General features: G+C 37.6%; 3 protein-coding genes across 9 annotated transcripts in view; 1 reads left to right on the forward strand and 2 right to left on the reverse strand.

Moving 5' to 3' along the window:
* The window catches only part of TFB1M (transcription factor B1, mitochondrial), a 28,714-nt gene extending 16,848 nt beyond the window's left edge, over positions 1–11,866 (forward strand). For 3 of the 5 annotated variants that reach the window (XM_054062019.1, XM_009570360.2, XM_054062018.1), the window contains exons 7-8: positions 7,727–7,854; positions 10,428–11,842. In XM_054062019.1, coding sequence (XP_053917994.1) covers positions 7,727–7,854; positions 10,428–10,686 — 387 coding nt within the window. In that variant the 3' untranslated portion in view covers positions 10,687–11,842. Of the gene's footprint in view, positions 1–7,726; positions 7,855–10,427 lie in introns of all 5 variants that reach the window. The other 2 variants (XM_054062020.1, XM_054062021.1) reach the window with 2 other exon arrangements.
* Positions 870–3,962, reverse strand: CLDN20 (claudin 20). Its single transcript, XM_009570359.2, has 2 exons — positions 3,605–3,962; positions 870–1,721 (listed from the first exon to the last, which is right to left on the reverse strand). Exons 1-2 carry the CDS (start codon positions 3,702–3,704, stop codon positions 970–972), a joined length of 852 nt encoding a protein of 283 aa, XP_009568654.2. The 5' UTR covers positions 3,705–3,962; the 3' UTR covers positions 870–969.
* Positions 11,867–11,920: 54 nt separating the features above from the next.
* Positions 11,921–15,547, reverse strand: part of TIAM2 (TIAM Rac1 associated GEF 2) — a 178,487-nt gene continuing 174,860 nt past the window's right edge. For all 3 annotated transcript variants that reach the window (XM_054062017.1, XM_054062016.1, XM_054062014.1), the window contains 4 exons: positions 14,983–15,088; positions 14,152–14,239; positions 13,430–13,584; positions 11,921–12,566 (listed from right to left, as the gene is read on the reverse strand). In XM_054062017.1, the coding sequence (XP_053917992.1) occupies positions 11,926–12,566; positions 13,430–13,584; positions 14,152–14,239; positions 14,983–15,088 (990 nt within the window). In that variant the 3' untranslated portion in view covers positions 11,921–11,925. The remainder of the gene's footprint in view (positions 12,567–13,429; positions 13,585–14,151; positions 14,240–14,982; positions 15,089–15,547) is intronic.

Consider the following 15,547-nt stretch of genomic DNA (forward strand, 5'->3'; position numbering starts at 1 on the left):
TAATAAATGGTAGCTGTATTATTTGAGCTGTTAAAAGCTACTTTGAGCAAGGGTAAGCCAGAATGTTTCCAGATTTTGCTGAAATGATAGGTATTTAGCTTGTATCCTGTGTGTTACAGTGTGCAGGTGTTTTCATAGTCATGGTTATATTTCTATTGTTGTAGTGCTCCTCAAATCTAACATTCATTGTGTAGTGGTAGATTAGTAGCACTTGGGTAATGCCAAGTAGACATTTCCTTAACAATAATAAGTGAAGCCTACAGCAGATGGCAGTTTATGGTGGGAGAGCCATTTCTAGCAAGATCTGGATGGTACTACTGATTCTTCAGGCTGATTTGCAGCATATACAGTGCAGCTAAGGTTTAGACCTATGGATTTTGTTGGGGGGGGAGTTGTTTTGGTTTGGGGTGTGTGTGTTTTGGTTGGGGTTTTGTTTTTTTAAAAATCTAGTTACCATGGTATTGTATAAATGAAAGGCAGATGTGTCTGTTATTTGGAAACGATTCAATTTGGCTTCTTGGATAGAGTGGTTCGGGATCTTTTTCCTGGCATTGTAATTAAAATAACGATAAAAATGTAAAATACACTATAAAACATTATATGTTATTAACAGCCTGATTTGCTAAATAGAAAGCAGTTAGTTTTTAAGCATCTTTGCTGTAACAAGTCATCAGTACATGAATTGTACTGTCAGTTATATTTTAAAATAGTTCTTTTTACTTGAATATATGTTACTTGGAAAATCAAAATGAATAGTTTGAAAAATCAGCAAAAACGTACTCTTATAGCAGGCTTAAGCATTGTTTCCTACTTTATTCTTTTGAGGATGCTTCTATAAATGAAATACCTTGCTTTAAATATATTTGCAACCCAGATGTAAGAAAAGTTAAGTGCTATGTTATACATTCTTTGAAATAATCAAACTACACTAAGCACAAAAAAAGCCTCAATGGATAGAGAGAACTGTATTTACACATAGTCCTTCAGGTTGTAGCCTGTGTTGCTCTCCTGATCTGTGGATGGGAAATGGTGCTGCTTTGAAGGGTAAATCCATGCTCCGTGCTGCTTTTTAAGACAGGAAGTACAGAAAATCACACCTGCGATAAGCAGAAACCCTGCTGAAATGAATCCTGTGTAAACCGCTCCTCCTGGTTCATGTTTACTGCTCTCTGGAATGGTCTGGTCCAGAAAATTTGAAATAATTTCTCTTGTGTACCAGGATGTTGGTACTAATCCAAAGATTCCTCCAAGAATGAAGCAGACTCCTCCAGCAAAACAAGCATGACTTTTGCTGTTAGCATCCCCTCCCAACTTTGTGCATTTCATGCCAACTGTAGTGATGCAGATCCCAAAGGCTGATAGGATACAAGACAGTACCATGGTCGTCCGTGCAGCCTGGATGTAGACGGGGAGAGAAAGAACAGAGTATTTCAGGGTACAGCTAAACATCCCAGTGCTGTACCACGTGCAGTCCATCCAAAGTCCTTGCATCTGTGTTATAGCTGTTATGATGTTTGAACCAACATCTGCATTTACTTTCCAGTTTGGTAGCAAGGTGGCTGTGATGTCTCCAAAAACACCAAACAAAGCCAGAATAAAAGCAAAGAACTGCAGACTTGCTGATGCCATGATGATTATCTGCTGTAACCTTTTGTCAGCCCGTTTCTCTCTTGTAAATGTGTGTAACTGGTTGGTAGCTTCGTAGCCAAGGCTGTAGCCCTCTGTGTAATAGGGAGGAAGGGGTGGGAGGGGGAGGAGAAGCGTGAGGGGGGAAAGAGAAAGAAATCAGCAAACAAAAAAAGCTTATATTTAAAATAGAGCTATCTGAATGAATATCCGAACACGACCCTGCAGCAGATGAGAGCAGCTGAGCAGCTGTACACAAGGTACTTGAATAGAAATAACGGCAAATGGACAGTGTTTTAGAATTGCTTGTAAGAAGGAGCTGCTCCCCTTTCATACACGATTGCAAGCCTTCAAGCGAAACTTATTTTACTGGAGTTGGTTTTAGTATACAGATTGAAGGCTGACTAGACAAATATACATTGTAAATGGAACATTAGAAGCTTGCAAATTAGAAGTCATTGTGAAAAAAACACGGGTAGAAAAAATACTGTATTCTTCAAGCACCTTCTTTAAGTCTGTTGATGGCTCTAGTCAGCTCCTGTTGGCTGTTTTATAACAATGAACATTGATAATATTCTCTTTTGTTTAAAGTATAAAGATAAACCTTTATTTCATTTATTTAAATATTATCTGTTCTTTTGTTTAGTAACTGTTACAAAATGTCATGTTTTTGAATGACAATAAGATTTAATTTGGTTTTGGCAGTATTTTCACAATTAAGTCACATGTGACTTCTCTAAATCAATATTTTATCTTCAGTCAGTCATTCTCAGTCCTTGATTTAGAGCAGAAGTACTGACAAGTCATAACAGCAAATCTGATCTGCTTTTCTCTAAAATAAAATGCTGTTTTTAACAGTGATATAGAACAACTCAGTTGTGTAAGTGCATTTTTTTAATCAGTCACTTACCTGTCTGAAATAATTTGCAGATTTGCTGTGAAGGGGCAGTTTAAAGAAATTCATTGAAAAAACTCCCTGTTTTTCTTCTATAAAGAGTCAAATTTCATTTTACAGATGAAAACATATTAAGCGGTGTGATAACTATGCACCTGGGAGACAGAACTGTTGCTGTTTCATCAGCTGAACTGTCAGGATCGCAGATGAAGAAAAATGGTTTGGAGGCTCTGTGATGAGGGCGAGAAATGGTATCCTGCCTCTTGAATTAGGCTGTATAATTGGCAGGTTTTGGTTTTTATCAGTGATAGAGAAAGGGCAGTTCTCCATCTGGGTTATGCTTTCTAAAACACTCTATCTAAATATGAGCAGTAATATTAAAATTGGTCTTTAGCATTAGAACTTATGTGACATAATCATCAAGGATAACTTTGAAATAAGTGAAGCAAAATATCTGTAGCATTGTGTTTTTATTTCAATTCATTATACTTAAGACGACAAGGTTTTGATCAATATCTATTTTATCAGTCTTTAGTGGCATTATATAACAAGTAATCCTCTAATTTGTATATTGTCTTTAGTTCAGTTCATTGTTTCAGGATGTGCTAACTCTGTCCAGCATATATGTATTAAAAATGCTTATAGTTGAGGTGAGAATATTAGCAGCTTCTCATTTTAAAAATCTGATTTCAAAGACTGGCCTATTTCCAAACCCTTTCAGTTTGTTAAGGCTGTGAAGAGTTGCTTTGGTAAATATATATCACTTGCTGCATAGGCCCATGGGAAAGATGGCTTAACAGAAGCTGGCTTTTACAGAAGGAACTGACATGTCTGCATAGCTCAAAACTAATTCAAAAGCATGTTCTGGAACAGCTAATTAGGATCCTGAGTTAGCTTTTTTCATTGCTTCCTTTTTAAAATTTCAGCATTTACAAACATACAAACATAAATGCAAACCACTGCAGATGGTAGTCATACATTACATTTAATGGGCTGAATGAAATTAAAAGCATGATAAATTGAAGTATAAGCTCTGCACATGTAATAAAAACACAGTTTTGTTCCTGTTTGTGTGGCACTTACTGCTGGATGTGAAGTCTGAGCTGTTTTCTTCACTGTAGATGTCCTGGAAAAAAAGCAGTTTCTCTTGACTGGAACTATCCCTTCTCATATAAAACTGCATTGGCGTGCATTATCAAAATTTCTTGGAATGTTGTTTTTTTTTTCCTCTACAGCAAGTGCATTACTGCTGTTTGTTCCCTCTCTTAGTTCCATCTACCCGAGAATAAAGGAGTACTTTGTTTAATGAGTTTTGTTTGACAAACATTCAGTAAGGGAAAGCAAAGAGATTATGGAGAAAAAATGGAGGCCCTTAGTCCTAAATACAAAATTAATACCCGGGTTGTATGATGAAAACTGAACAGCGAGTAAAAGCAGTAAAATCTTGAGGATACAGAAACTCTTATGGATGGGCTGGGCCGGGGGGAGAATGGGGAGAGGAGGATTCATTTAAGTTGAACTGAGAGCTAGAGCCAGAGGGTTTTGGGGTTGTGGGTTGTTGAGGGGGGGGTGTTTTGTTTGGTTGGGGTTTTTTTCATCACAGATAATCTTATTAAGAGTTTAAATTTCCTAGGAAAGAACTATGCAATTTATTTTAATTAGTAATTGGAACAGCTTGACACTTCTAAACTACAGGTTTTGCTTATCTCTTCTTGATGGCCTTAGCCATCTATAGGTCATCCTATAACTTGTTACCTTTGTATAAATCTGTATAAAAAAAATGAAGGAATAAAGCTATTGATAAGGCTTATACGGTAACTGCAGCACATGGGACAAATGGCCTCAACAAGTTACTTGGCTGTCATATCAAGGACTTGGTATTTGCTGATTGCAGCCACAATATACCCATAGGTTCTGTATTTGACTTTTGGTTTCCTGTGATCTTGTTTGTGAGCCTAGTGTGAATGAGGTTAAGTTATTACAAAGCAGTTCTTACACAGGAATTAGGTTATTGCTATTAGAGCAGTGGCACAGTTATTTGCTGCTGGAAGTGAACCCAAATGAAACCCTTGCATAGGAAGAAGATTGCTACGAGATATACATATCTGGTGTTAGATCTAACATTTGTCTGTAATAGACAGATAAAATGCCAGTACTGAACGCTTGGTTGGTGAAAGGATTGGCTTAGAACTGTCTTAGCTGGTTGTCAGTAAGATGTCAAGCAGTGTGTTGTAATGAAGTTGTAATATAGTCTCCTTAGGCTTCAGTTCCCTATGTGTAAATTACAGCTTGAAAAAGGGTATGTGGGTTTGCTTTTAATACAGCCCTGTTGCAAGATACATGTATTGCCTATCGTGAGACTTTGATTGTCAACAATTAGTAAAAATTGTCTCATTTAAGCTTATTCTGATTTCATTGGCAAGGCACCAGACTTCTCTGAATTAAATCGTACTCTGTCATGTGTTCCTCCTACCCTACCAGCACATAAACCTTCATTGTATGGATACACTAAAACTGCAAGGAGTGGATAATTGCTGTACTATTGACAGTTCAGGATATATCAGTTAAACAATTTTCATTGTGATTCTTTTGTAGCATTTAGTAGTATTTTGTAAATATTTCTAACATACTTGGTGGGCGAAAAAAGAAATGTTACTAATAAAATTATCAGCAAATTAATTTGTGGGTTTTAAGTGCTCTTGTGTACTTTATTGGCTTTCATAATTCTGCTCTCTATTTTATGCATACTAAAAACACTAGGGAAAAATAGCATGTATAATTTTGTGGGAGTGGCCAATTACAAGTGAAAAGCTTTCCCCCTGTATCTGTTGCTATAGTAACAAGGCAGCTTTCCTGGGGTCCAAAGAAAACAGTGTCTGTAATGGAACAAATGCTGAGAAATGCTGCGTTTTGTTTCAGAAGCAGAAATTATTGCCCCCTGGCCTTGTGACTGCAAACTGAGATGTTGTCTTCTTAGATTTAAAACTGTATCTAGATTGTGTTCTTTTTTTCCTTTTCCTTCAGAAATCTTTGTTGAAGATACAGCTCCCAACTCCCCAAAAGCCCTGGTATCTCAGAAGCAGTTCTGCAAAACTGAGGTTATTAAGAGATCCCAAATGGTCTCTCTGGTGTTTTTTTCCCTAATTTTGTTTTATTTCTTGACAAATATAGATAAACATATACATATGTAAATAAGCCCTTAGTATTTCTGTGCAAGGAGCTGATTGGTCGTGTGACGTATGTATTTGCCCTGTTCAAAAAGAAAAACTTTTCTGACTGACTCTCAGTCTAAACACAAGTTTTTGCTGTGTTCCTGTGGCCTTCCTGACAGGAAGCAGCAACCTGTGGCAAAGGTAGGAGTGATCAACACTTGAGAAATTCAGAAACTGCTTTGGAAGATACATTTATGCACATTTCACTGCAGATGTCAGGTCTTCTCTGTCACCTAAGTTTTAAATAAGTTCTTGTGTCTCTACATTTTAGAAATTTAAATATTTTCTTTTCTGTCTTAAGAATATTCTTGAATCTAGCTTTCAAAAAAGGTGAAAAAGTAGAGGAAAAAGACTAGCTATATACAAGAACAGCAGTGCTAATACTGAAGACTTGTTGTGGATTGTTTTTTTTCTATCAGCACCATTGTTCAATATTTCCTTTCTCTAGTCAGTATTTTCATTCAGCTTTGTAAGTTCTGTCTACGTGAAAAACTATACATTGTTTGAATGTCTTCATTTCTGTTAAAAGCAATTACAGTACCTTTACTGTTAAAACAGTTGTACTGAGTACTTTACAGCTGAGTTGCTCCCACTAAAAATACAACATGGGTGGCACCTTTGTGTCAAAGGAATAGAAGAATATGTCAATTATTGACAATTTAATTGATTTAGAAAAAAAAAAGAAAAAAAAACAAAAAAACAAAATAAACCCAAAACCCACAAACTTTGAGCATTTACGGTTTGTGCAGTAGAAAATCGCTACTTTTTGAAGTACACTCTTGCTATGGGTTTTCCTCAAACAATTGGTACAGTAAGACGGTGCTTGAAACAGAAGCTGTTCTTTGGTCTGAGTGTATCTTTTATTTCAGTCAGAAGAAGCACATCTTCACTTTAATGTCACATAGAATCTGTTCTGTGAATGCTCATATTGACTTTCAGACCTTTTCAGATGATTCTCCATCGTATTAGGAGATCTTTTAGTAAGGGACTGAATATTTTTAAAACTCTGGCACTTAAAAATTTGGTAGTCATTCAGTACCAGTACTTGTACAAATTTTTTTTGTGATCCTGTACATAATTTTTTCATGTTTATTGTTGTTAATACCTAGTTTAGAAGATGAACTGCTGTGTTTGATGTTGTGCAGAACTGGATTTTAGCACAGCCTGCGTTTTGTGATGCGGAAGTCTGAATTCCAGGCATTTCTATATAAAATACTGTATCTCTATAATTCCATGACATATTTGGGGGGGTTTATGTTTGTATTTTTGTACTGAAGGAAGGATATTATTTTGCTTTGTTCTCAGTCACAAGGAAAGCGACCCTTTTATGAACCACGCTGATTTTAGAACTATAAAAGAATAAAACAAGCTTGAAAAAAAAAATCTTTGTCAAATTATACAAATATAGTTTTGGATGCATAGTGTAAATACAGACTTGTATGGTCACTTAAATTGAATGCAAACTTATTTGTATGTACCATTTCTTTAAACAGACTAGAAATTTAAAGTCTTAATATGTTGAAAATTAATTCTAGGCTACCATTTTAGAAAAGCCCTAGAGCAACAGAAAACATATTGGGAATAGGTTTGATTTCTAATTATAATACCAATTTGTATTGTCTAATTCATGTATCATGTCAAAATTGTCTTGTGGAAGGATCTGAAGAAAGAAGTGCTAATTACTTCACAGATTACATTGAAGTTGTTCTAGGTGGAAGATGTGCCAGGGGAAAAAAAGTACTAAGTAGTAATGGTCTGTGAACTAATTGGAAATGTGGAGATAACTAAGACAGACTAGAATTCTGTTGAGCCTTGAAAGTTAAGCCACATCTTTATGCTCCAATACTGTGACATTAGTCACGGCACAGCTATGTTACCTGTCACAATAATGCCATCTTATGTTCTGCCACTTTCCTGATGTCTAGCTCATTAACTTAGAAATAGTCTCTTGGATGAATACATCTATTCAAACTTATCTTTCTTTTCTATATAGGTGGATGTAGCTGTGGTGCATTTCACTCCATTGGTGACGCCAAAGATACAGCAGCCATTCAAGCTAGTAGAAAAAGTGGTCCAAAGTGTTTTCCAGTTTAGAAGGAAATACTGCTTCCGCGGAATTGAGTAAGAATCTGTAATGAAAAATTCTCAGATACTGTGTTTTGCAGATGCATTAGCTACTAAATCAGTTGAGAAAAACTTGTAGCTATGCATTTGATTTTATTCTTCCTATTTTGAGTTTATCATTGTAGTTCCTCAGATCTTTCCATTACTGGAGACAAAAGTATGAGATTAATCTCTTTCTGCTGTAATTATGTAATACTTACTGTGCATTTTTGTCAATGCAGTTGAAATTGTTAATATTACTAGGATAAATTGATAAGTCTTTCTAATAGTTTGTCTGTCTCAGAAACAGAAAGAAAGACACCATCAGCCACAAAACCTACAGCATTTGTTGGTTGAGTTAAAAAATGGAAGTTAAGTATTCAGAACCAAAGTTGGCAGTGTGAGAAAGGAGAACGTCATCTGTGGGAAATTTTACTTATTTGATGATAATAATACCGAAAGGTCAAATTCTTGTTTCTGTGCTTGAACTTTTATGGAATTTTTAATGACTTTTTAAAAAAAAACATGTCTCACTGAGGGAATTTATTAGGTTCTCTAATTGATGGGAGAAACCTGCAATCTTTTTGCCAAGGATCCTGTTAAACCTCTAGCATAGCCATGTCTGACTCGGGTGTGGGGAAAAAAACAGCATTAGTATTGTAGAACGTGTGACAGAGCTCCTGCTACAACTAGAGGCATGCTGAAGCTTGGGATAGCTGAATTTTGCTGGGCAGGTTTTTGGCCCTGATGCAGGCCAGAATTAGGGCAGATGCCGTCTTGCTGAACTACAGGCCTTACGTAGCACTATGTGAAAGCTGACCTTAAAATTTTGCCTCTAGATCGCGGTTGGTGTTTTTGTTTTACTTGAGGTAGTGAGTGGCATTGATGTCTGGAATGCAGACATTTGATCTAAAGTTTTATCTGTGTTAAAAGTTTGCGTATGCATTTGAAGGTGGTTAGAAAATGAAGTATTTGAACTTTAGATAAGGTTGGGGTTTTTTCACAAAAAAGAACAGTTTTGGTTCATTGTGTATGTATAAGGTACACAAAATCAGCGTATCTATGTTATGTAGAATATTTTTTGCCAGCTTAAAAAAAAACCAAAACAGCTATCGTGTAATCTTAAATTGCTAATAACTGCTTTACATTCTTTTGAGGCAAGAAGAAGGAATCTGAACTTCTGGACGTCATGTGTCCCCTAGCAGCTTATCATACTTTAGCTCTAGCGTGCAGCTAAGAAACACAATCCTCTTAGTCTTTTGCTGACCTGAATAAAAAATAGCAAATAGTTGGTATACAAGATGACTATAAAGTTTGTTACAAGGTGTCTATCACTTATAGGGTATGAAAAACAAGGTCATAGAATCAGTTTACATTCTAGGATCTGAGACAGACACAGAAGATTAAGCTTTTAAGTCCACAAAGAAAAATATTGTAGTTTGAATTGCTGTTCATAGACATTTATAACATAGTTCATAGTCTGTATATAAAAGATGATTAAACTTTTGGGAGTTCATTTACATCTTATAACTATCAAATCAAAGGAGACAATAACTTAAGGAGGGATAGCAAAATAAGGATTGATCCATTTTAACCTTGCTGACCTAGAAACTGAAGTAATGGGGACATTTTTGACCCAAGCCTAGAGTAGCAAGTACTTCAAACTTGCTTGTTCCCAGAAATTCCAACCTTCTCTTATAATTTCAGAGAATTGTAGAATGGTTTGGATTGGAAGGGACCACGAAGGTCATATAGTCCAAACCCCCCCTGCATTGAGCAGGGGCATCTTCAACAATATTAGGTTTCTCGGAGCCCCATCCAACCTGAATGTTTCCAGGGATGGGGCATTTATCACCTCTCTGGGCTACTTGTTCCAGTGTTTGATGACCCTCAGTGAAAAATTCTTCTTAATATCTAGTCTAAATTTCTTTTATAGTTTAAAAAGGGAGGTGTTCCTGGCCTTTGATCATTTTGGTGGCCCTCTTCTGGACCCGCTCCAACAGGTCCATGTCTTTCCTGTGCTCAGGGCTCCAAAGCTGGACGCAGTATTCTAGCTGAGGTCTCACCAAGAGCATAGTAGAGGGGCAGAAGCACCTCCCTCGAACTGCTGACACTTCTTTTGAGGCAGCACAGGATATGGTTGGCCTTCTGGGCTGCAAGAACACATTGCCTGCTCATTTCCAGCTTCTCATCCACCAGGACCCCCAGGTCCTTCTCCACAGGGCTGCTCTCAATCTCTACATCCCATAGCCTGGTTTTTACAGCTTCATCTGGTTTTGCTTTCTAAATATGAGGCTAATTCCAAGAAGGGTCTCTGACTGCATCCACACCCAAAGCACTTCAATGTTAGCAAACACGAACATACATTCATGTGTTTAATGTACAATGTACGTATATACTTTCCTATGCTGTTAAAATTTGCATTTGCAGAAAAAGGGCCCTTATATGTTTCCATTTGCTGAGATAATGAGTTATATTAATAGTAAACCTATATTAAGTAAATTCTCAAGATGAGCCTTTTACTCTTAAGGGAAAATAAATCATCTGTCTGAATTATTTGGATTTGTTTGTCTTCTCCCTATACCTTTTAGGACCTTGTTTCCTGAAGATGGACGTCTGAAAAGAACAGAACAGCTAATGATGACAGCAAATGTTGATCCAACTCTGCGTCCTTTTCAGCTCTCCATGTCACAGTTTAGGAATCTGTGTGATACATACAGGAAAATGTGTGATGAAGACCCAAGCCTTTTTGTGTACAGTTACAGAGAAGAACTACGGCAAAAGAAGATGAGGAATTTACCTATAAGTACCAGTGAGCCAGAACAGACTGAAGAGGAGAATCAGCTGTAACAGCTGTAATTGCAGCAGACTGGTATTTTATTCACTTGTTTTAACTCCTGCTGTTAATTTGTTAAAAGGAGTCTTATGTACTCCTACATCTGTGCAGGTATGGAAGAAATACTTCTTAGAAGGTGGTAGAGAGAGAGAGGCTTTCCCATTTTGTTGACTCCATTCAGCTGTACACAAAAGTGATAATAGCAGTCCAGTTACAAGGTGTCTACAGGTTCCTTTTGCTTCAAGGGAATGGCTACCAAGAACAAGGTATGTTGGGAGACATGCAGTTAACTTGGGATACTTCTGAAGTAATTGAATTTTGTATGAACAGAAGTGCATTATTAAAATATAAGAAAAAATACATTTCAAACTTCAGTATCTAAAAGTGCATTTGGGGTTTTGTGCTTTTTTTATTCTAGAACATCCTACTTGTGCAGAGCAATTTAAAAAAAAAAAAAACAAGTCCAAACTGTTGTGTAAACATACTCAAGTGACTGACTTAAAGGAGGATAAAGTGCACAGACTGCCTCAAGGTCTACTAAAATACTCTTGCCATTTATGCAAAAGCAAACAATTTGGCATTTAAAGCTCCAGCTAGAGAAAAGCAGCATGATAAAAAGTAGAAAACATGGCTAAGTACAATATTTATTTGTCTTCAACTGTACAGGCTGGTAGAGAAAATAAAAATACAGTCAAATAAAAGATTACAGGCCAAGCTTTTGTTTGTATTTACACATATGTATAAAGTATAAACAGCATCTTGAAACTTACAAAAATGAAATTTCTGCTCTATTGTGCACTAAAACACATTAAAATAACTTAGTTCTGCTTTAAATAAAGCAAAAATGAAACACAAAGAAATAAATTGCCCACGGCATTGAAAAATTTGTTTTGCAATGCTGCTTTCCATTGTAATCCCCTCTGTCACTCACTAGGACATTTTCCACTTTACTTAAAATGCTAGTGAGGCCATCCTTCTCTTCCCCTCCCTAGGAATCCTACATCATCTTAACTGCTTGAAAAGGACAAACTAATTTACAGACCTTCGTCAACTTAATCTATTTTTGATCCACAATAAATTAAAATAACTTAAGAATCCTTTACAGCTGTTTTTGTGGAAAAAATGTAATAGTGCACAAAATCAGATAGTAGTTTTCCTGCAGCTTCCATGAATTTACTAGTTTTAAAGCAAAATAAGTTTGTTGAGTTTTATGTGGACTTCAAATTAAAGTTTTAAATATAGTGCTCAGAAAGCTAGGATTTCCCATGCCTCTCCACAGCTTCATAAAAACAGTCCTCATTAACCACAGATGTTAAACTCTGGACACTAAATTCTCTCTCTAAAATAGAGTTCAGATCCAGATTTGCAGCATCAGAGTGACTGTCAAGGGACTGGTGACATTCTTGCATTGCCCTTAATGTTCCTCTGTTACGCTTTGTGCTGTTTACTTTTCTCTTCACTGGGCAGAAATGACCACGCACCAGCTTTGGATGCTCTCCGGTCTCGAAGCCATCTCTTTCCTCATTTTCAGCAGCCTGATCCCGTTCAGAGTCAGTACTTGGTTCCTCTGAAATCTTCAGCCGTTGAAACTGTATTTCAATGTCTTTTGTAGGGCTGCCCTTCTTTAGGTTCTGATAGTCATCATCGTCATCATCACTGAGAATATCAGATTCTTTGACAAGAACATTAGAAAAGTCAGATGCACAGCTCTGTACATGTTTATCGGGAGATGAATTTTTGGGCTCCTGTATGCTCTCCGTGGTGTGGCAGCTGCTGCTCTGAGTACTGCTGCTCAGGCTGCACTCATCAGAGTCCTGGAAGGTGCCTTTTCTTGGGTCACCATTCCACTCACTACTGCAGGAATTCTTCAGTACCTTCAAGGACCTTGTGGAAGCTGTGCAGAGGAAACAGGCAGTGTTACTTTTACAGCAAAACATCAGCTGGTTATACTGTCAGTCTCAGCCTACTTATAATTACAGCGGGTGTAGTCTCATTTGATAATGATCATTCTGATACCAACTGTGATCCCGTGTCAAGAGTTTTCATTCCACCTACCCTGCGGCTATATGTTTGCTTCACATGTAATATATACAAAATTCTCCAGAAATTGTAGTGATGATGTACATACATCTGCAGGAAAGCAAGACTGATGAGGACACCTCAAGCACTGGAAGGCCAGGTTGGAGGTATGAGTTGAACTGTGCTTGTCCCTGTGATGTTAAGGGGAGTTCACAGTCAACTTGAAATACTAGTTGCTGCTTATTTAACTAAAACGTCTGAAGCCTGTGCTTAATTAGGGTATCTGCTGGGATGCAGATTTAGTGTATTGAAAGAAGCAAGACCCCTGCCTTTTGCCAGTTGTTTTAGTTTTAAATGTTATTAAGGCTGAGTTATTAAAGGGAACCCTGAGGATTACTAAAAGGAACCCAAAGGAGAGAACACTAATATTGCATGCCAAAGGGAGTGCATTTCTTCCCAGCAAAATTAATTTGGGCCTTATTAAGTCTTCCCTCAAGAGGGCTAATGACACATTAAACATGAGAATACAGTGGGGAGGGGGGTGGCAAGGTTGCTTATCTCCTTTAGCCCTTGTCATGCATTGAGTTGCGGAAAAAATCTACCATCTTCCCACCTCAAAAAAGAAATGGGATTTGTGAGTCTGACACATAACACACTACAGTCATGGTAATAATTGTGAATCTTCTGCCAGTGCTGGAGTCCAGGCTCCATTTTTCACTTTGAGAACGTGTTTCTTACCCAGTTTGGCTGTTGCAGGTACACGGTTCTTGAGTGGGACAAGACGATCTTTACATGTTTTCTCCAGTGGTAGGTCACACTTTATGTGACGTCTGAAATTCTCCCGCAAAATAGAACGTATCACCTTCACGATGTTAGTCTTGTTCTCACAGTCACTGCAAGTTTAAGAAAACAGATAACCTAATTTTCCTGTCTGAAGTAAGACACTATTGAGATATAATCTGACCCACTCCTTTCTGCTGATGTGCTTTAGTGCAGTGTGTTATTTTTAGTAGGTTACTTTATTAGTGGTTTTGCAGCTAATATTTGTATGTGGTGGTAGGCATTTTCACATGCTCTGTGTTTTGAGATCTTGTTTATTTCCCCTTAGAAAAATGGCCTGAAAGGTAACTTCTGTACCAAGGAATCGCCCCTTAAGTGGTCTTTATCAGAATGTAATTTGTGTTAACCAACTGAAAGTCTGATAAAAGCAGTTACTTTGCCCATATCATAATGGAACTTACAGTCATACGTCTCTGCAGATTTCTGATGTTGAATCACTGCACCAAATTCACTCGCATTTCAAAGTGTTATACTTTATGCAGTTAAAACACTGGCATAGTGCCTGGTTTCGTGGGAGCTGCATTAGAAGTACTGATGCAAAGGTCATGCAGGGGAAAATCTTTTATTTTTTCAATTCCATTAATGTGATTTGTCAAATACAACCTTCATGGAAATCGTACCTGCTGCACAACTGAAAAATTGTTTCTGGCCTGCCTTCCAGTTCCGACTTTGTGTGGATCAGTTCCCAAATACAGCTGTTCTCTGTTCCTGCATGTGGAAGGAAATGTTATTTTTGTATACTCTTCACAAAACCTTTGGCATTAGAAAGACCACTGTGGAACTACTCTTCCCGAGACAGTATAGCATAGCCATGGGTGGATCCACAGAAGATCTCACCCGAGATGGAACCCAGATGAAAGTCCCATGCACTCTCCTGTTGTAGCAGCCTAGAGGTGCCTTTGATAATGTGACCTTCTTTCTTAGAGAGTTGCTTTCCCCATTCTTGTTGCTTCTCACCGCCTTCCAGCCTTCAAAAGCCTTCTCCCACATGTGCAAAGCACATCTTTACAGTGCTTACAGAACTGGGTAAGATCATAAAGATCAACTCAAAGGGAAAACAATAACACAGCCCTCTACTACCACAAATTACACAGTCAACTTTCCCACATCTGACCCAAGTAAGGGTCAGCATGCACATAGTATATGGGCATCACCAGGATGTCGACCAGGGTAAATCACCTTCCTGTTCATGTCTTTTCATTGGGAATTTCTATTCTGTCATTCCATCCATGATGCTGCATCTCAGTGAACTCATGGAAGAAGCCAACATACCAAATGAATGAAGTCTGTTAATGTATCTAGCCTGTACCCCCAACAGTAGAGTCAACGGTAGATATATTTTCTGTACACCTGCCTATCTCTAGAGCCTCCAGAAAAACATACGGAAGAAGCAGTATTGCAAAATCCCAGAAAAGTGTTCAATCCTAAAGTATTCAGTACAAGGGAATTACCTGCTGTGTTCCCCAGTCGAACTTGAAGAGCAGATAGAGGAATCAGCCAACGAAATTTAAATGGATCCAAGTCACCGTAATTATGTGCAGCACGAACATTAGTAGGCTGCATAAAGGAAAAAAAAACCAAGGATACTTCTATGTAAAAGTTTAAAAAGTGGAGGTTTTTTTTGTGTTACTCTTAAATTAAAAGAGCTGCCTCTGAAGAGAAACTGAATTCATTAGACTTTTTCCTTCAGTACTCTAATGTGTGCTGTAAATGTATTTGAAATTGTGTGACAGACACAACCTTCGGAATTTGTAATTGCTTCAACTTATAAAAGCATTTGTTTTTAATGGATAAAAATAATACTTTTCACATAAGTACTAATAAGGAACAAGTTTCTCACAAAGGAACTCGCAGATTGCTGATCAGAAGAATACATTGCAGCGCTACAGACTGGGGGAAGAATGGCTGGAGAGCTGCACAGAAGAGAAGGACCTGGGGGTGCTGGTTGACAGCCAACTGAATATGAGCCAGCAGTGTGCCCAGGTGGCCAAGAAGGCCAATGGCATCTTGGCTTGT

The sequence above is a fragment of the Cuculus canorus genome, chromosome 3, assembly GCF_017976375.1.
Source record: "Cuculus canorus isolate bCucCan1 chromosome 3, bCucCan1.pri, whole genome shotgun sequence".
Classification (NCBI taxonomy): domain Eukaryota; kingdom Metazoa; phylum Chordata; class Aves; order Cuculiformes; family Cuculidae; genus Cuculus; species Cuculus canorus.

Coding starts and splice junctions, on each gene's coding strand:
- CLDN20 (XM_009570359.2), bottom strand. CDS start 3,704: ATGCAGTTTTATATGAGAAGGGATAGTTCCAGTCAAGAGAAACTGCTT. Junction 1,722..3,604: donor CTCAGACTTCACATCCAGCA/GTAAGTGCCACA, acceptor CCTATTACACAG/AGGGCTACAGCCTTGGCTAC.